Source organism: Felis catus, chromosome B4 (assembly GCF_018350175.1).
Source record: "Felis catus isolate Fca126 chromosome B4, F.catus_Fca126_mat1.0, whole genome shotgun sequence".
NCBI lineage: Eukaryota > Metazoa > Chordata > Mammalia > Carnivora > Felidae > Felis > Felis catus.
The window spans coordinates 67183475-67205417 of record NC_058374.1 but is presented as its reverse complement, the minus strand read 5'-3'; the positions used below and the strand labels follow the sequence as shown (position 1 = coordinate 67205417).

Sequence of the window (21943 nt, the reverse complement as noted above, 5' to 3'; positions counted from 1 at the left end):
TGGGCTCTGTGCTGACAGCTCAGAGCCTGGAGGCTGCTTCTGATTCTGGGTCTCCCTCTTTCTGCCCCTCCCCCGCTCGTGTTCTGTCTCTGTCTCAAAACTAAACATTAAAAAAACATTTTTTTAAAATGAAAGGGTTTTTTTCTTCATATTTGAATATACAAGTGTCTCTGAGGCCATCATTAATCTAGATGCATGTAAAATCTGTGGCAGAAATATCCTCCTGTCAAGTTCTCAACTTACATTAAACTTAATAATTTGAAGAGTGGTATCGCAGAACCTCTTTTTGTTTTCAGACCCACAGTCTTACCAATACATTTTTTTCCCTCTGTCAAGCAGCACATAGGGAATTAGATAAGATATAGAAACTTATTTTTTAAGTATTTTTTAATGTTTATTTATTTATTTTTTGAAAAGTGGTGGTGGGGAAAGAGGGAGACAGAATTCCAAGCAGGTTCCATGCTGTCAGTGCAGAGCCTGATGTGGGGCTCGAACTCATGAACTGTGAGGTCATGACCTGAGCTGAAATCAAGGGATGGACATTTACCCGACTGTGCCACCCAGGTGCCCCAGGAACTTCTGTGCTGTGTGTTTTATGAACAAGGCATTTTTTTTTAATATATGAAAATGATTGTCAAATTGGTTTCCATACAACACCCAGTGCTCATCCCAAAAGATGCCCTCTTCAATGCCCATCATCTACCCTCCCCTCCCTCCCACCCCCTATCAACCCTCAGTTTGTTCTCAGTTTTTAAGAGTCTCTTATGCTTTGGCTCTCTCCCACTCTAACCTCTTTTTTTTTTTTTTTCCTTCTACTCCTCCATGGGTTTCTGTTAAATTTCTCAGGATCCACATAAGAGTGAAAACATATGGTATCTGTCTTTCTCTGTATGGTTTATTTCACTTAGCATCACACTCTCCAATCCCATCCACATTGCTACAAAGGGCCATATTTCATTCTTTCTCATTGCCACGTAGTACTCCATTGTATATATAAACCACAATTTCTTTATGAATAAGGCATTTTTGAAAGAGTAGAAATAACAGTTACACATATGAGCTTAAAAAAGAATTACTCTCTAATAGTCACACTTTCAAATAACTTGTAACACATAATTTGATAGCCTAGAAAAAGTATTGAAATAACAAGCTAGAATTCTAGGTTTAATTTTGCATAGATTTTATCTTTTACTTCCTAGCCCATTTACCTATCAGAAATACAGTGATTAAGAATGTGAGCTTTGGGGGCGCCTGGGTGGCGCAGTCGGTTAAGCGTCCGACTTCAGCCAGGTCACGATCTCGCGGTCCGTGAGTTCGAGCCCCGCGTCGGGCTCTGGGCTGATGGCTCAGAGCCTGGAGCCTGTTTCCGATTCTGTGTCTCCCTCTCTCTCTGCCCCTCCCCCGTTCATGCTCTGTCTCTCTCTGTCCCAAAAATAAATAAACGTTGAAAAAAAATTTATAAAAAAAAAAAAAAAAAGAATGTGAGCTTTGAAGTCAGAGTTCTGGACTCAAATCTAATTAGCACTGTTCTGTATCTTCAATTCTAAAATGGGGATAAATATCTACCTATAAGGATTCTGTGAATATTATATAAGACTCTCTGCAGAGTCACACAACTATATGGTCAATTAATCTTCAACAAAGCAGGAAAGAATATCCAATAGAAAAAGGAAAGTTTCTTCAACATATGGTGTTGGGAAAACTGGACAGCAACATGAAAAAGAATAAAAGTGGACCACTTTCTTACACCATACATAAAAATAAATTCAAAATAGATTAAAGACCTAAATGTGAGACCTGAAACCATAAAAATCCTAGAAGAGAACACAGGCAGTAACCTCTTTGACATGAGCCATAGCAACTTTTACCTAGATATGTCACCTGAGGCAAGGGAAACAGAAGCAAAAATAAACTATTGGGACTTATCAAAATAAAAAGCTTCTGCACAATGAAGGAAACAATCAACAAAACTAAAAGACAACCTACCAAATGGGAGAAGATATTTGCAAATGACATATCTGAAGAAGGATTAGTATCCAAAATACAATGTTTTGGGGTACAAACAGGTACCAAAAAACAAATAATCCAATTAAAAATAGGCAGAAGACATGAACAGACATTTCTCCAAAGAAGACATCCAGACGGCCAACAGACATGAAAAGGTGTTCATCATCACTTACTATCAGGGAAATGCAAATCAAAACTACAATGAGATATCTCCTTACACCTGACAGAATGGCTAAAGTCAAAAACACAAAAAAAACAAGTGTTGGCAAGGATGTGGATAAAAAGCAACCAAACCTCTTGTACTGCTGTTGGGGATGAAAACTGATGCAGCCACTATGGAAACAGTATGGAGGTTCCTCAAAAAGTTAAAAATAGAACTACCCTGTGATCCAGCAATGGAACTACTGGATATTTACTCAAAGAATACAAAGACACTAATTCGAAAACATAGATGCATCCCTGTTTTTATTGCAGCATTATTTACAATAGCCAAGATATGGAAGCAGCCAGAAGTGTCCACTTATTGAGGAATGGATTAAGAAGAGGTGGTATGTATGTGTGTGTGTGTGTATATATATATATATATATATACATATATATATATATATATATGGATATAACAGAGTATTACTCAGCTATAAAAAAGAATTAAGTCTTGCCATTTGCAAAGACATGGACGGAGCTAGAGAATACTATGCTGAGCTAAATAAGTCAGAGAAAGACAAATACCATGTGATTTCACTCATATGTGGAATTTAAGAAACAAAACAAATGAGCAAAGGGGAGAAAAAAAGAGACAGAGACAAGTCAAGAAACAGACTCAACTCTAGAGAACAAACTGGTGGTTACCAGAGGGGAGTGGGTGAGGAGTTGGGTGAAAGAGGTGCTGGGGATTAAGGAGTGCACTTGTAATGAGCACTGGGTAATGTATGGAATTCTTGAATCTCTATATTGTACACCTGAAACTAATACAGCACTGTATATTAACTAACTGGAATTAAAATGAAAACTTAAAGAAATGCTCTCTGAAGAGCATTTATAACAGTGGCACATAGTGAATACACAATAATTAGTAGCTAATGGTAACATTACTACTTGTAATATTGATACTATGATATTTTGTCTTTGTGTGCCAGTACTTGGTATATTACATGGCAATTTCATATATGTTGTTTCATTTGATCCCTATAATAAGCAAATGAGGCAGACAGGAGAGGTATTATTACACTTATTTTTATGGTGTTTATAATCACAATTCATAAGTACTAAAAATATGGAAAGCAGATTATCTTTTTGTTTCATATGATCATCTCCTTCACTGTTTTAAAACACCGGGGAAGCAGAATAAATGCTACATGTTAATCTTGGGTAGGTTTGAAATCCAATAATCCAAATAGAAATTTAAAATAAACATGGGCTATTCTATTCTTTCAGAAGTCATTGAGAAGTTTAAGAACTGTTTTTAAGAATGTTCTTACCTTAATAATGTAACAGTAATTGTTATGGTTTATTGAGTGCCTACTGTGCAGAATATATTAAGCAATGCACATTGTCATCTTATTTAATATTTAAAACTGTCTTATGATGGGGGTTTTACTAACCCTATTTTACAGGTGAAATTCAGAATTTTAGTAACTTCCTCAGGGGCCCACAGCAAGTGTTATGACAGGGATTCAAATAAAGATCTCACTTGAAAGTCAATGTTCTATAGTAGGCTATGCCACCGTGCTATGCAATCTACTAGCTTCTTAGACACTAATAAGAATTGTTATATCCTTACGCATAAAACAATTCCAAGGAAACCTACTCTACTTGCTTCATCCTTAAAACACGAAGCATGTTTTTTTTTTTTTTAATTTTTTTTTTTCAACGTTTATTTATTTTTGGGACGGAGAGAGACAGAGCATGAACGGGGGAGGGGCAGAGAGAGAGGGAGACACATAATCGGAAACAGACTCCAGGCTCTGAGCCATCAGCCCAGAGCCCGACGTGGGGCTCGAACTCAGGGACCGCGAGATCGTGACCTGGCTGAAGTCGGACGCTTAACCGACTGCGCCACCCAGGTGCCCCACGAAGCATGTTTTTAAGCCAAGCTGAAAAGCATCTAAATTTGCAAGGACGTCACTTACTTTGGAAGAAGTGTACTGAGGTTCTATTTAGACTAGCTAATACTTTGCTTAGAGAAATGCTTTGCTCTAGTAAAAGATGGAATGAAAAACTATGTTTCATTCCATGAAAAGAGATTAGAAAATAGAAAAGAGTAAAAGTGTTACCAAATGTTACCAAATGTTACCAAAAGTGTTACCAAATGTTAACATGAACTAAATTAACGTGTACCTCTCAAGGAAGCAGGAAAACAGTCCTCAGCTGGCTTAGTCTCACTTACTCAGCATCAGAGATGATATTATAACTCAGAGGTTTGATTTATATGTTCTGTGATCAAGCAGTATTGCCTATTAAAACTTCTGGGTTTAGTGGAACAGAAGACATGATTTATTTAAATATGTAAAGCTAAAGTTTCCTTTGACCCAAATACTTTTCTCTTGCCCCTTCTCAGTTGGCAGGAGCAACAAATTTTTAAGCCCCAAATATTTCTCCACTATGAAGCAATCTGAGCTTATTTTTCAAATCCTTGCTTATGTTTCATAAATGCTATAAAATTCAGTTATCGAGAAAAATTATATTTCAACAGTTTTCACTAGAAGCAAGAACTTGAAATCAGATGGCATTTGGAGATTTTTCTCTTAACATAAAATTTTAAGGCTATATTTAAAATTTTTTTTATGTTTATTCATTTTTGAAAGACAGAGAGAGACAGAGCACAAGCTGGGGTGGGGTGGAGAGAGAGGGGGACACAGAATCTGAAGCAGGGTCCGGGCTCTGAGCTGTCAGCCCAGAGCCTGACGCAGGGCTCAAACTCACAAACTGCGAGATCATGACGTGAACTGAAGTTGGACGCTTAACCAACTGAGCCACCCAGGCACCCCAAGCTATATTTTTAAATGAACAGAAAATTCCTGGAAGTTTATCCAAGAAAATGAACAGTGGTTCCCCACTGGGGAGTATCATTGGGAAATAGGGAAAATCTATTCAATCCACTGCACAGAAAACAACAATGACTCTATTTCCTATTTTCTTTTCCTTTGACCCAGTTTATTTAAAGTTTAATAAAGGTGAAAATTCAGCTGACAGAGAAAGAAGAGGCCAAAGAGCCTGAATTTTTTCTACATGGGAAAATTACGCCTTGAACACTTGGGATTTGGAACTGTTGTCCTAAGTGTATGTGGCAAGTTTTGGCAGTAATTTTGCTCTTTGAAAATCAGACTTTGCCTACTCTGCTCTATTATTTTCTGACATTTCCATGAATGAATATTTGATATGGCTCTCTCTCTCATAGGCCTCATGGTTTTGTTTTCTTTCTTTTTTTCCTTATAAATATTTATTTATTTATTTTGAGCGAGAAAGAGAGAGAGCACACAAGTGAGGGAGGAACAGAGAGAGAGAGGGAGACACATCTGAAGAGGTTCCAGGCTCTGAGCTGTCAGCACAGAGCCTGATGTGGGGCTCACACCCATGAACCATGAGATCATGACTTGAGCTTAAGTTGGATGTTTAACCAACTGAGCTACCCAGGAGCCCCTAGTTTTATTTTGGAGTACACTTCTTTTGTTACAAAATAAAGATAAACCATAAAAATAATAAAAATCATTATATTTCCCAATATTATAAAAATGTGTAACTTAGAAAGTAAAAGTCTCATAATTCCATTCCTGTGGGGTGTGAGCTATGTGTGTGTTTATAGAAATGCAGTCATAGTTTATATAAATGTGTATGTGTGTGTCTATATCTATACATACACACAATTCTGCAACTTGATTTTTCATACAAAGATGTTCCAAGTACATTTCTACATCAGTATGTATAGATGTAACCAATTTTTTAATATATAGAAGCATTGCTTTTTGTATAAATATCCAACAGAAAGTCAGTAGTGAAGATGTAAGAGAGCGGATCCTGGGTGGCTCAGTAAAGCGACAACTTTCGATTTCAGCTCGGGTCATGGTCTCATGGTTCATGGGATCCAGCCCTGTGTCAGCTCTGCACTGACAGCACAGAACCTGTTTGGAATTCTCTCTCTCCCTCCCTCTCTGCACCTCCCCTGCTCTCTCTCCCAAAATAAATAAATAAACTTTAAAAAAAAGAAACAAAACTAATTTTCAAATAAAACCCAGATGTTGTAAGAGATAGTGTGAATATAGACCTACATATGAATCCTAGCTCTGATCTCTAGCTGTGTAAGCTTAGACATGTCAACTCCTCTATGGATTTCAGCTCACCCACTTATAAAATGCAACAATAAGATCTAACTCATAAGGTTATGGATATATAATGAGAATTATATATGAATATATAATGAGAAAACTCAGATAAAGTACCAGGCACATGGAAGCCATTTAAGTTAGTTTCTGTTTTACTCTTTGTAGATTGGACAATAGGCCTATGCAAATTGTTGGTCTTTTCTCCTACCACCCTCCCAAATAAGTATAAGTGTACCAACTTTTTGGAGATATTCAGAAACAAACAAATTTTTTAAGTGCCAGTATTTAGAATCTTAGAAGATGTTTTGTCAGCATAAGGAATTATTACTATTAAAAAAAAAACATGAAATCTAAAACAAAATGTTTATACATGAGGCTCTCTAGTTTATCCAAGCATATGTTCTGTAAAATATCAGGTACTTTGGGATGCCAAGGTGGCTCAGTCAATTAAGCATCCGACTTCAGCTCAGGTCATAATCTCATGGTTTGTGACTTCGAGCCCTGCATTGGTCTCTGTGATGACAGCTCAGAATCTGGAGCTGCTTCGGATTCTGTGTCTCCCTCTCTCTCTGCTCCTACCCCTGCTTGTGCTCTGTCTCTCTCTCTGTGTCTCAAAAATAAACATAAAATTTTTTTTTTTTTTTAAATACCAGGTACTTTGTGTTAATAACTTAAACTTGCCAGGAATCACTTGTCCGGGGTAAAAACGGTAACAAACAAATGCCTTATAAAAATATATGTTTTTGGGGCGCCTGGGTGGCACAGTCGGTTAAGCGTCCGACTTCAGCCAGGTCACGATCTCGCGGTCCGGGAGTTCGAGCCCCACGTCGGGCTCTGGGCTGATGGCTCAGAGCCTGGAGCCTGTTTCCGATTCTGTGTCTCCCTCTCTCTCTGCCCCTCCCCTGTTCATGCTCTGTCTCTCTCTGTCCCAAAAATAAATAAACGTTGAAAAAAAATTTTTTTTAAATATGTTTTTATATATTTTTAAGGATGGGATGCTGTTATGGACTGGAAAGATGTTCTGTCAGGAGGAGAAAAGCAAAGAATGGGCATGGCTCGCATGTTTTATCATAGGTAAGTAGGCTATACTCAGGAAACTAGTTCATTATTGTAACTAAAAAAAAAAAAAATCTTTGAACATGATTCGATGCCCTCATCTTTAAAAATATCTTACTCCTTGGAGCTCCTGGGTGGCTCATTCAGTTAAGTGTCTGACTCTTGATTTTGGCTCAGGTCATGATTTTGCAGTTTGTGGAATCAAGCCCAACAATGGGCTCGGTGCTGACAGTGCAGACCCTGCTTGGGATTCTGTCTTTCCCTCTCTCTCTGCCCCTCACCCACTCATGCTCACTCTCTCTCTCTCTCTTTCTCTCTCTCAAAATAAACATTTGAAACATAGAAATATCTTCCTGGGGAATAGAGGGATGGGCAAAATGGGTGAAGGAGATTGGGAGATACAAGCTTCTAGTTAGGGAATGAATAACTCATAGAAATAAAAAGGCACAGTATAAGGAATACAGTCAAAGATATTGTAGTAGCACTGTATAGTGACAGATGTTAGCTACACTTGTGGTTAACATAGCATAATATGTAAACTTGTCTAATCACTATGTTGTACACCTGAAACTAATGTCAACATGTGTGTCAACTAAAATAAAAAAGAAAGAAAAGAAAAAGAAAGAAAAGCTAATCCTTAGAATATATAGGTTTTACGCTTCTTAAGTAATTTTTTTCAGGTGTCAGAAGTCTGTTAGTACTTTTTTTGTATTTCTTATGTTGAGTAATGCTAGATGACAAAATTAAATTTTCATATATAGAGATAGACAGAATATGAGCAGGGGAGGGGCAGAAAGAGAGGGAGACACAGAATCCGAAGCAGGCTCCAGGCTCTGAGCTGTCAGCACAGAGCCCGATGTGGGGCTCCAACCCACAAACCGTGAGATCATGACCTGAGCCGAAGTCGGATGCTTAACCGACTGAGCCGCCCAGGTTCCCCAATAACATGGTATTTGTAATAATGTACATGGTTAGTTCAAGAATATGGCAAGCTAATTTGCAACAACATGGATGGAGCTAGAGAGGATTATGCTAAGCAAAATTAAGTCAGAGAAAGACAAATACCATATGATTTCACTCATATGTGGAATTTAAGAAACAAAATAAATGAGCAAAGGGAAAAAAAGAGAGAAAGAGAGAGAAGCAAACCAAGAAACAGACTCTTAACTATAGAGAACAAACTGATGGTTACCAGAAGGGAGGTGGGTTGGGGGTATGGGTTAAATAGGTGATGTAGATCAAGGACTGCACTTGTGATGAGCACCTGGTGATGTATAGAGGTGTTGAATCACTAATTGTACACCTGAAACAAATATTACACTGTGTGTTAACTAACAGGAATTTAAATAAAAACTTAAAAAAAAAGAATATGGTGAACTAAAAAAAATACAAACCAAAATTTGCTAACTCAGAACTTTTAGTTCAGTGTATTTTAAAATGTCCCTTTCTCAGATGATGTGGTGAGATTCAAGGGTAAAGTTTTCTGTTTGACATTTATGACCAGCTGTTAGCCACTATCACTCTGAATCTGTTTGAGCCTTGTCCATAAATATTCAGTAACATGATCACCAGCATAGCTGGTGAAATATAATATGGTTGAATGTAAAATGTGACCATAAATTTCTCACTGTGTCAGTGTGTTAATAAAATAAACCTTGTAACAAAGAGCAAGAGGCATTAATCTCAACCCAAAGAGATCTGTAAGCACTTGTAACTTGAAATCAATTGTTGATACTTGGTATCTAAAATATTTTGGATATAATGTGAGACTAAATAAGCTCAGGTTACAAACATCACTAGAAGGAAAATTTAGTGATCTGTATAGAAAGATCAGTGAAGATGAGCAAGTTGTTGGAAAGCAGAATCTGTTGAGAAAAAACAAAATTAAATAGAAATTTCAAATCCAGTGAAGGAAAAGAATAATTATGAGAAACTGCCTTCCCTTGTTCCCAAAGGATTAATATCAATATGTGAATGCAGTATGAAAGACCTGAACTAACTAAAATGGAGAACATTGGCAGGGAGTACTAAGTATCACAGTAGTATACTCTTTTGGAGAGGATTTTAATTTTAATGTTTAAAGAATGATCCGAAGAGTTCTGTCTTAAGGGGGATAGAGTAGATCCTTCACAAAGCTGCCTCTTCTGATGATACATCAAAACAAAAAGAATGGAAAATCTGAGAAACAATATTACATAATGTTTCACTTGGTTATATCAGCCCAGATTCCAGCTATTGCTTAATTTAAATACACACACACATGCACACACATACACATACACACATACCCCAGTTCTGCCAAGAAAACAAAAGTACACAGTCTATCTTACATCTGCTAGACTAAGGATTGCTATGACAACTGAATGTAAGACATATACTTTATTTCTAATTCTAAGATGGCATCTCTTCTCTGTTCAGCTCAAAAAGCGACACAGTACAATAAGTAACTAAATTACTAGAAGGAGATTCACACAGAAAAAGAAAAGTTTATCTCTCTTTTATACATCCTTTTCTTCTTCCTCTTTTTTACTTAAAAAAAAATTATCCACAAAACAGTAATCAACTCTGAGACAAAAATGTAATGCTTAATACTTAAACCGGAACAGTAACCAAAAACCACCCAGCACAACTATTTCTGTTAATGTCATGGGGAATCTCCAGTGATCCTTAAGTTCTTTGCATGGAAAGTAGTTGTTAAAGTCAAATGGGGTGTTAAAGTTAAGTTGACTCCTATATCTATTAGCCTTGTCTACCCATCCTGGAATAGATAAAAAGATCCTATTAATAAGATCATAGAAAAACAATTTAAAGTACTAAATAATTATGCTGAAAGAGAAATTACTACTGGTTTCAACGTTTATCTTTTCAGTGTCATTTATGTTTAAAGATCAGAATATCTTCATGGAGGACAGTGTCCTGGTAAAATACTTAATACTAGGTTGTCAGCTCTAAAATACATAATAAATGACAGTGCATGAGTTGACCTTTGGTCCCATTGACCAAGCTAAGTCATGTTGTTGAGTACCAAATATATACCCAAAGTCCAGATGACCCTGTCTTCTTCTTGAAAGAAGACAGAGAAGGGGAAAGAAAGAAAGATAAGAGCAGGGGGTGAGATGAAAGGAAGAGAATAAACAGAAGGAAATGGTATCCAATGATAGGTACCTCTGATAGTGGTAGACAGTCCTTTCCAAAGTAAAAATTGAGCTAGAAAAAGTAAGTAACTGAATGTAATCAGAAAATAGTTACTGATTTTTTTCCCTTAAGAATTTGCAAAGCATGGTCTCAGTATTACCAGGTTAAATGCCAGTGTAAATTTGTCCGATTAGGCATACTACTTTTGCAGAATTTTGTAGCAATGAAATTCCATTAATAGTGTTTTGGTACTGACATTGTTGATAGTTATCTTCTCAATAAATCCTTGCTAACAGGGCCTTGGCCTTTTTGATAATTAGCTACTGTAATGTATTTTTCATGTAATTAGTCAGAACCTGTCACCAGGAATGAACTTAGCTTCTATGGGAAAATGCACTCAGTGACCTGTCTCATCTTTCCTATGCCTCATACCCATGATTCACCCATTTGCATAACAATGAAGCTTATTGTATAGTGAGTAGGCATCAGGAAATCTATTTAAAATTTAAGAACAATATAATGTCCTAATCCAAAAAGGGAGGGTGACCCCTCTTTTACTTTACCATTTGTCACCTTTACTAATTTCATATACTCTTTTGCTCCTTTAAAGTTAACATTGCAGGGCACCTGGCTGGCTCAGTTGGTAGATAGAGCATGCTACTCTTGATCTCAGGGTCATGAGTTCAAGCTCCACATTGGGCATAGAGCTTAAACAATTAAAAAATAAAGTTAACATTGCAACTCATATTGTCCATGTAAAGATATATAATTCTAATAGGAAAGCCATTAATTTATTTGTGTTAATGGAATACTACATGGCAATGAGAAAGAATGAAATATGGCCTTTTGTAGCAATGTGGATGGAACTGGAGAGTGTGATGCTAAGTGAAATAAGCCATACAGAGAAAGACAGATACCATATGGTTTCACTCTTATGTGGATCTTGAGAAACTTAACAGAAACCCATGGGGGAGGGGAAGGAAAAAAAAAAAAAGAGGTTAGAGTGGGAGAGAGCCAAAGCATAAGAGACTCTTAAAAACTGAGAACAAACTGAGGGTTGATGGGGGGTGGGAGGGAGGGGAGGGTGGGTGATGGGTATTGAGGAGGGCACCTTTTGGGATGAGCACTGGGTGTTGTATGGAAACCAATTTGACAATAAACTTCATATATTGAAAAAAATAAAAATAAAAAAATAAAAACAATTCAGTAAAATTCTAAAAAAAAAAAATTATTTGTGTTAATTTTTTTTCAAGACCAAAATATGCATTACTGGATGAATGTACCAGTGCTGTCAGCATTGATGTTGAAGGAAAGATATTTCAGGCTGCAAAAGGGGCTGGAATTTCCTTACTATCTATAACGCACAGGCCTTCTCTGTGGTAAGTGTTTCCAATGCTAATTTGCAATAGATGGTTTTTCTTTATATTTCTTTCTTTTTTTCTTTTTTTCTTTTGTTTAGGGAGAGAGAAAGAGAGAGATAATGCAAGCAGGGGAGAGGGGCAAAGGAAAAGAGAGAGAGAGATAGAGAGAGAGAGAGAGAGAGAGAGAGAGAGAGAGAGAGAGAATCTCAAGCAGGCTCCATAATCAGCCTGGAGCATGACCTAAGGCTGGATGTCACAACCTAGGATCATGACCTGAGCCAAAATCAAGAGTTGGATGCTCAACCAACTAAGCCACTCAGGCAACCCTCTATATTTCTTAAATAGTAGCTTTGCCTAGGGGTGCCTAGGTAGCTCAGTCGATTGGCAACCAACTCTTGATTTCGGCACAGGTCATGATTTCTCAGTTCATGATATCGAGCCCCATGTCAGGCTTGGCACTGACAGTGCTGAGACTGCTTGAGATTCTTTCTCTCGCTCTGTCTCTCTGCTCCTCCCCAGTTCATGTGCATACACACGTGTGTGTATTCTCTCTCTCTCTCAAAATAAATAAATTAAAAAAAATTTTTTAAAAAGAGCCACTTTGCCTAAACTGTCACTATAGAGCATCGGATACTTCACTTATTCTACGTATATTTCTGTTAAGTTGCACACTAGTAGTAGAGATATCCCAAACCTCACATCGTAACATATATGTGCTATTTAAAAACTATTATCACATTCCAATAATTCTGAAAAAAAGTGGAAAAATCAAGTGTGTTTAACTGAAAATATTCATAATCCATAGCGTGTACTAGGAATGAATATATTTATGTAATTTTATATCATCTTTTTACCCCTTTTTTCAAAATCCAGGAAAAAACCTGCACAACATACTATTCCTACAGATGATTAAGTTGGAGAAAACACAAGGGAAAAAAAGCTTTTTTTTTTTTTTTTTTGCTTTTGTTTTAAGGAAAATTGAAAATATTTTCTAAATGTTATCCCATTAAACCTAATGGGATTTCCCATATTTAAAGAAATGGCAACACTATTTTTACCATTCCCCTACTTTTCCCATTGATTGATAACCATAGTAATAGTTGATAGTGCAGATTCAGCACCTGTTCTGGTCCAGGCTCATTTTATTCAAGTCTCATAACAACCCTATAGAGAGTATAGATAGTCTAATTATTCCCATTTTATGATTAAGAAACTGAGAACTAGAAAAATGAGAAAAGTAACTTACCATGATCACTCTATACTATAGTATGCTGCTCTAGTTAGTATAAGGAGCTCAAAATGCACCTTATATATAAGCCATAAAAACACTGTTCATTTATACTATACTCCACTACTTTGGTATTTGTTTCATCAATCAAAATCTTTTCTTTTGACATATTAGTTACTACAGGGGATTCTATATGCTTTAGCCTCATATTTCCCAAGGGACAGGCAGGACTTTTCCTCTCTCTCTAGCTGGAGTATTCTGTAGCAGGTGGCTAATCACATTCTGTGCCAAAGCCTCCATCACGTAGGTGACTTCAAACCTAGGCTAAGTAACCAGCTTTATTTGAGTTAATCCTAGAAGGCATTCTAGAACTTCCACTGTATAGAGAATACTTACCGTAAAATTGTGAGTAAACTGAGTATTCAGTTTAGATCAGCCTTTCATTGTTGAAAATTCTTTGATTCTGTACTTCTATTGAGAAGATAATAACCTGTTTTGTCTTCATTTAAACATTCAGATTTTTCATAATTTTTCCCTGCAGAGAGTTAACCTGAAAATAGAGCATTTCATGAAATGACCCTTTCTATAGAACTTTGTGGTTTGTCTCTCTGTCATTAAGAACTAATTAGCATCTGGAGTGATAAAATCTCTCCAGAAGCAGTCTGGATCTAGTCCAGGATGAGTACATGGCAATGAATGTGATTCCTCTGACTTTTCCCTGGAGAAAACCAACAGGAACTGGATCTCCACAACAATTACGACATTTGTCTATAAATCCCTGAATCAGTGATGGCATAGAACCACGCCAGAACTCTTGAACCCTTTCTGGTATACACTTGTCATTTCCAGACATGCTTCCTAATTGATCACATGTTAGGATAACATGGAGTTATGTCTTAGTTCTGGTAATTTTCTGACCTCTATCAATTAATTTATCATGTTATTACGTCACTCAGTTCCTTATTCAAGAAGCCTAAAAAGGCATTGGAAACATTCACTCATTTTTTTTTCTCAATTGAAGGAACAAATAGGTTTTGGTTGCTGTGATTTTAAATACTTTATTTAGAGTAATTTAGTATGTTACAATAAATTGACAGGAAGAGACAGAAATATCCCATATACTCTGCCCCTACATATGCATAGCTATCCACAATAGAATGAAACATTTGCTATGATTAATGAACCTACACTGACACATCATTATGACCCAAAGTCCATAATTTACATTAGGGTCACTCTTGGTGATGTACGGTCTGTGGGTTGGAACAAATTTTTAGTTGCATATATCCATCATTACAGTATTGTATAGAGGATTTTAACTGCTCTAAAAATTTTCTGTGCTCTGCCTATTCATCCCTGTCTTTCCTCAAGCTCTGGAAACCACTGATCTTTAATGCCTCCATAGTTTTGCTTTTTTCAGAATGTCATATGGCTGGAATCAAACAGTATGTAGCCTTTTCAGTTTGGCTTCTTTCACTTAGTAATACTCATAGAAGTTTCCTCCATGTCTTTTTATCACTTGAAACCTCATTTCTTTTTAGCACTGAATAATATTCCATTGTTTGGATGTAGACAGTTTATTTATCCATTCACCTACTAAAGGACATCTTGGTTGCTTCCAGTTTGGGAAATTATGAATAAACCTGCTGTAAACATTCATATGAGGGTTTTTAGGTGGACACAAGTTTTCTCAACTCCTTCGGGTAATATCAAGGAGTGCAATTGCTGGATCATATAATAAGAGTGTGTTTAGTTCGGTAGGAAACTGAAAAATTGTCTGTCAAAGTGGCTGTACCATTTTGCATTCCAACAAGCAATGAATGAGAGTTTCTGTTGCTCCACAGCCTTGTTGGCACTTGGTGTTATCAGGGTCCTGGATTTTGGCCATTCTAATAGGTGTATAGAGGACAGATATTTTTTTAAGCTAATAACAAAATCTGTAATTTTATGCCTTTTAATGAGAAAAACATGTTTTTAATTGTAGCTATTCATAGTACATTTCCCCATAAAACTAAAAATTATGTTACTTCTGCAGTATGAATTAATTTAGGCATTTTAGGTTGAAGAAATCTATCATTTCTGATTAACCTTTCTCCCTAGATGAAATTCTTATTTTCCCTGAAAAGATACCAGATGAGGGAAAACTGTATTACATTTTCCCCAAGACAGCAAAGTAGTAATTATTGATTGTAAAGATTAAAATCAATATCAGTATATAAAAAGGTCAAAAATTATAAGAGCTTATTAAATTATTTGATTCCTGGATAGAATTATAGCTTTATATCTACCACTTTCCTAAGCTTGACTCGATTTGTGCAGAAAGTCTGTAGATTATCTCTGAGTCTCAGTTAATATAGTAGTTTCCTGTAAAATCCTCTTAAGCAAACCCTGAAATACTATTTAGCCCATTATGTAGGACACACCTTTGAATGAAACACCCATACATTTTCTTCCTCCCATGTAGAAATCAAATGATGTTGTGAGACGGGAGGGACGAGCCAAACCTTCATTATACCTTGAAGATAAAAGTTGCCCAAGATCAGAACTACTGCATTCTGAAATTGCTCCCAGCTGTACATCCAAAGTTAGGAAAATTAGGAAAAGCCCAGGAATGAATGAATATATATATATATATATATATATATATATATATATATATATAAAATCATTAATCTCTGTCATATGTTATCAAGCATATGAACTTTCAACCTTCATCTTGAGAGTGATTTTATTCTTTTAGACACAGTTTAACCCAGGTTAATTTCCTCATCTTACAGCATGATAAAACCATCTAATCAAAATGAGATGAAACCACAGGTCCTACAATTGATGAATAGATCAACAAAATGTGCAAATCCATACAATGGAATATTATTCAGCCATAAAAATGAAGGAAGTACTAATACATGCTCCAACTTAGATGAACTTTGAAATCATTTTGAGTGAAAGAAGTCAGTCACAAAAAGCCATGTATTATATAATTGTATGTATATGAAATGTCTAGAATAGACAAATCCAGAGACACAGAAAGAAAATTGATGGTTGGGAGGGGTTGAGCAGAGCAGGGAAAGGGGAAGGACTGCTAATAGGTATGGGGTTTCTTTTGGGGGTAAAGAAAATATTCTGGAATTGGATAGTAGTGATGGTCACATGAGCTTCTGAATAAACTAAAAATCACTGAATTTTACACTTAAAAGGATGAGTTTGTCATATCTCAAGTTTAAAAAAGGAAGTGAATTTACTTGAAATAAGCCCACTGATTATAGTGAATAATGACAGATGAGTGCTTAAAAGGGATCAAGAAGCAACAAAAACTGGAAGGAAAAGACAGGAAAACTGAGGACACATAGGAGTATGCGCCACATCAGGAAAGTGACAAAATGCAGGGACACAGCAATGCAAGGCCAACTCTGCTAGCATTACTCTCTCCACACATCCCCCACAAATTCCAGAAACCAGTAATCTTAGCCTCTTTTTAGGACAACATGGATTATCTCCTGTGTCATCAATAAAATAATCTCTATACTTGTCTGAAGTTTCTAATTATGAACCAGAGCCATGAGAAAGGATATTAAATTGTATGAAGGCATGGAAGTATCTTTAAAAGATTTCTATCAAAGAGTTCATTTTTTTTAATGTTTTAAAACTGGGGCGCTTGGGGGGGGGCGCCCAGGAGGGTAAGTGTCTGACTCTTGATTTTGGCTCAGGTCACGATCTCATGGTTGTGAGATGGAGTCCCGCATTGGGCTCCCGGCTAGATGTGCAACCTGCTTAAGATTCTCTCTCTCTCCCTCTCCCTCTGCCCCTCCCCAGCTTGCACACATGCACGCTCTCTTTCTCTTAAAAAAATGTTTTAAAACTTTATTAGTGAGGACTTTTTACTTATGTAGAATAATTCATTCCGAAAAGGTAGTATATTAATGAATTGATATTGTATTTCCTTTATTTTTCTTAGTTTTTTCCCCCTGTATAACTTTAAAAGTTTACTTTCTTCTCTCAGCTTGCTTTCCTTATTCCCATTCTAACTAAGCTTTGATATTTATTTAGGGGCCATACTGGGTTCTGAAGATAAATAGATGCAAACAGCATATCTTCCTTTGAAGTTCGTATATATTCAGAATATAAAATAAATATAAGCATGGAATTCCCAAGAGATTAATGACTTTTGAAATTAAAAAGATTATAATATTTAACCTCATGAGGGATTCTTGAAAATCAAATGTATAACAGTCACCTTACTTAAAATTTGCCTTTGGATACCAACTGGAATGATCAACCTAAAATGGCTTTTCACAATCATTGCTAATAATATTATTTCATTTTGATCATGCAGGAAATACCACACTCATTTATTACAGTTTGATGGTGAAGGAGGCTGGCGCTTTGAACAATTGGATACCGCTATCCGTTTAACACTCAGTGAAGAAAAACAAAAGCTAGAATCTCAGCTAGCTGGAATTCCCAAAATGCAGCAGAGACTCAATGAACTATGTAAAATTTTGGGAGAAGACTCAGTGCTGAAAACAATCAAAACCGAAGATGAGACATCCTAATTTGTTTTGACATGTTTTAAAAGTTAATTTTTAGGTAAAGGCTCAGAGACACTCTGTTATGTTGCATGCATTGTGTTTAAGCACAGAGAAAAAGGAAGGAATGTTTTATAAGACTTTAGCATCAAGGAAATATATGATCTGACTTTTCAGAGGAAAATAAACAAATGCATTATGTGAGATTAGTCATTCTCGCTTACACTAATTCCTAGTGACGGCCTAGTTCACCTGTAAAACAAGATTTTCTAGGTGAATTTATGATGAATACCAGATTTGCTATGTGTATGTGATGCATCTGAAGTTCTTAACAAACATGGGAGATATCTTGAGAATGGAACAACTTAACATTATTTGGTTTGAAAACAGGTGCATAAAATTAGAAGTTTGAGTAATGTCTCAGTCCATTTATGGTTATTAGGTTTAATAGCTAGAATTCATGTTCATCATTGCTAGTGGTCAACTAAACCTGCATACAAAATAGCTGACAGTTTGATAAATAATGTCAATATGAAAAAAAAATTATTTTAATGGCAGTGGTTGAAAGAAAGAAGCATGGCTGTACGTGTGTAAAGTGCCATATCTTTAAATTTTAGATTTTCAGCATCTTAATGTGGACACATAACAAATTAGTCTTAATGAGAATCTTACATATTTGTTAATAAGCCCTTTCGTTTTAAAAAGAGAATGGCCAATACAGAAAAGGAGTATCCAAACAACGTATGTCTCAGCCTGTTACTTTGCTTGGCAGCATTTTCTACTGCAACTTCTGTCTAGAAATACTCAGCTTGTTTTTGTGCTCAGAGGAGGAGTCCACCACATTTTTAAATAATAGCGCTATCGTGGAATATAGGGGTTCTCAAAATCACAGTAGTAATAGCACACTTGAAATAGCACTTTAGAATTTACAATCCTCGTTTATATCATTTCATTTTAATTCTTATGGCAATCTATTGGGGCAAATATTCTTTGCCTACTTCGCGTTTGCGGAAATTGACACTCAGACTTGCCTTAATTATGCAATTTATTTAGGGACAGATCCAAGGATCAAATAAAGTTCTCCTGATTCCTTGATCATTGCTATTTCCACTTTCTACTATTATCCTTGAAATCTAACTGGACTGTAATATCAATAAAAGTTAGATGAGATGTTGAAAAGAAAATAAATTTGGTAATGATAGGGCAGTTACTATGTGGTTATTGTTTACAAGACATGGAAATTAAATACAAAGTGGAAAGGTCATTGGTCTGTGGTTTAAAATGAACCAAGAAAGTTAGCAAAGTTTTCAGCAACTATACACTCATACTCAATATTGATGTACCTCTATAGCCAGCAATCAGAAGGGAAATTAGTTGTGTTACAGATAAATTTTAATATTTATTGAATGTAATGAGAAAGAATCTGCATGGAATAGTCCATGTGAAATAAAGCTTATCTATTCATGTGCCCTGGAGTTGGAAATACAAAATCCAGAACTGGCATTTTAATCTCGTACTGCCTATGCCACCACATTGACAGGCCAGGAAAAATGAGAGTGATCAGTTGTTAGAGGTTTTGGATTTTATTTACATATTTAGACACAATCATAAGAGACGCTAAGTCAGTGATTCTCAGACTTTATCAGGCGGTAGAGTACCCAGAAGTCATTCATGATCACTGTAGTAGAACATCATGACGTGTTCACATTTGCAATTCTTCCATGCTAATCAAGACATTTTTAGTTATCAACAAATGTAACCATCTTGTATGAAGGAAGTCAGTAGAAAATCATAATCAGTACATCTGTCTAGGTTTTTCTGTTAGTATCTTCAGGTACTCAGTGAGGCAAGCGTCAAAGATTCAAAAAAATGCATGGACCCAAAATTTAAACTTGATAAAAATCATCCATTAATCTTAACTTCTGTTTAGTGGTTATTCAGTTTATCCTGCTGTAGGAAACAGTCGGAGGCAAGTGTCTTGTTAACTCTTAAAGGTACAGGAAGAAAATGAAAAGTCCTCATTTGAAATATGTGAGTAATTTCCATGCCTTAATTTTCACAATTTGAAATATAAAGCATTTAGGACCTGATATATTGTTTTGAAACCTAGAAATGAATGCCAAAACAAATATTAGATTTGTAATTAGCCCTTATTTGATACATCCTATCAATGAGCTGAAGTAAGTAACATTCATTATTTATAATGTACAGGATTCAAGGATGTTTAAAATTCTGTACTAACAACTGTACACACTGTAATTTAAATGTTAAAATTCTAAGAGAAACATGGTTTACATGAGCTTTTTGTGCCTGTTTATTTTCTGAATTTTCATCAAGGACCAATATCCTCCAACTTGGAGGGGAAAAAAATCTGTGATTTCAATTTGTGTTGATGTACCATCTAACTGTTTCCAAAATGGTCCAATGGGTATACCATATTTTGCTATTCTTATAGTTACATTTTACAAAAAAACACGAACAAGATTAAGATGTCAAATAGCCATCTTTGAATACAGCAAAGGGTAGATGAAAAGAAAAAGAAAGGATATTTCAATTTTCAAACTACTTTACTACTTACTTTCAAACTACTTTACTACTTTTACCAGGTTATCTATTTACCCAAACTTTTGACTTCTGGGTTTTTTGGGGTTTTTGTCAAAGAAAGCTGTAAGTTTATGGAGATTGATTTTTAAATGTGCAATTTTTGGCTAACTTCCAACTTGGAAAATAAGTTGCATTCTATAAAAATGTTGCATTTTATTTCTCCAGCATGTAGTGTTAGGCCAAGCATGAATCTAAAATTGTGTGCGTTCTTGTAAACAAGATAATGTTTAAAAATCCCTCTCTGGTAATCTCAAGGACGATGACATATCCCGATATTCAGCCCAAGTTTACATTTGTTTACAATGGGGAAGGTTTTCCTCGACAGTAATTTGGGTTTTGTTTCAAATTATGCTTTTCCAGTAAATGTATAAATGAACATGTTAGTTTTTTATTTGAGACTTTGGTTCCAAGTATAAGTTCATATTTGGCGATAGGTGTCGCCTATTAAAATCTTTTTGGAATAGTTTTTGATTCCATAAGCCTAGAAAAATTTGTGACACATTGGAACCCAAAATCCGGAAAATGTTACACACTTCTGAGGTGTGCAGAATATGGTAATGATGATCAAACCATTGATTAAAAGAGATACCTTTGAAAGAATTACATTATGGCAAATATGGGTCTCATTTAGAAATGTGAAGCACTTCCATAGACCCCAGGGTATTTACATTTCTGCTGATATACCCTTAGGTATGTCGAATATGTTTTAGAGTTGTACTTGTCATGTTTGCCACATGAGAACTTTCAGATGGATGCAAAAAATATTTTTATTAAAAGCAAATTCCTTCTTCATTGTTGGTGCCTTTCTTGATTACCAAATACAAAACTGCTTTGCAGTTTTTATTGTGAAATGTTCAAAACCAGTTGCCTATACTTATACACAGGGCTTGTGTTAATGAAAGCAAGTGAGAAAAATGTCCTTAATGGTAAAAATAACTATGTAGCTAATCTAGAATGTGGCTATTTGTGAATGCTCTATGATATAGTCTCCAATGTGCAGTTTCTTGAGCTCAACATTTCTTGTGAATTCCTCAATAATCATTAAAAAACGTTTGATTAATCAAAGGAATTACAAATTATTCCAGTGGTAGAAAACACCTTATTTCTATATTTTAAATGACTTTGCTGAGCGTGTCTATATACACCTCATTTACAAGTTGTGTGGTGTACAACTGTATGTAGTGCTATGAACAATAGTCCCCAAATAGTTGCTTAAATATTTATTTTCTTTATTAATTCAACACATACTTACTTATTAAGTACCAGCCTATGCCAGGCACTGTGCTAGGTTCTAGGAATAAATAAAATATGGTCCCTGTACAAAGAAGCTTACCGTTCATTGAAAATTAGGAAAATGAGTACCCTGAGAGAAAAACTCAATAGCTACTATTTATTATTTACCAAGAAGGCACAAAGCATTGATACATATTGACTTATTACATCTTCACAAAACTAATTCAATAAAAGTGGAAAGTGAGGACAGGTTAAGTAATTCATCCAACCTCATACAGCTACAGCTATAGAGCTGAAATTTAAACCTAGCAATATTGGATTACAAAGCCATGTAGCTCCCATCACTTCCTTTTTAATTAGTTTAGGTCAATTTGTCATTATCATTGTTTTAAACTCTAAACTTTTAAACTCGTAAGTTATAAGTATATTTTTAACTGGCTCAAGGTTTCTGGTTAACCAAAATGCATTTTTTTT

At 35.7% G+C, this 21943-nt stretch overlaps 1 protein-coding gene across 1 annotated transcript in view; it reads left to right on the top strand.

Moving 5' to 3' along the window:
* Positions 1-21028, top strand: part of ABCD2 (ATP binding cassette subfamily D member 2) — a 67683-nt gene extending 46655 nt beyond the window's left edge. The window contains exons 8-10 of the mRNA XM_011283869.4: positions 7316-7400; positions 11771-11896; positions 17440-21028. Of these exons, the coding sequence (XP_011282171.3) occupies positions 7316-7400; positions 11771-11896; positions 17440-17659 (431 nt within the window). The 3' untranslated portion in view covers positions 17660-21028. The remainder of the gene's footprint in view (positions 1-7315; positions 7401-11770; positions 11897-17439) is intronic.
* The last annotated feature ends 915 nt before the right edge of the window (positions 21029-21943 follow it).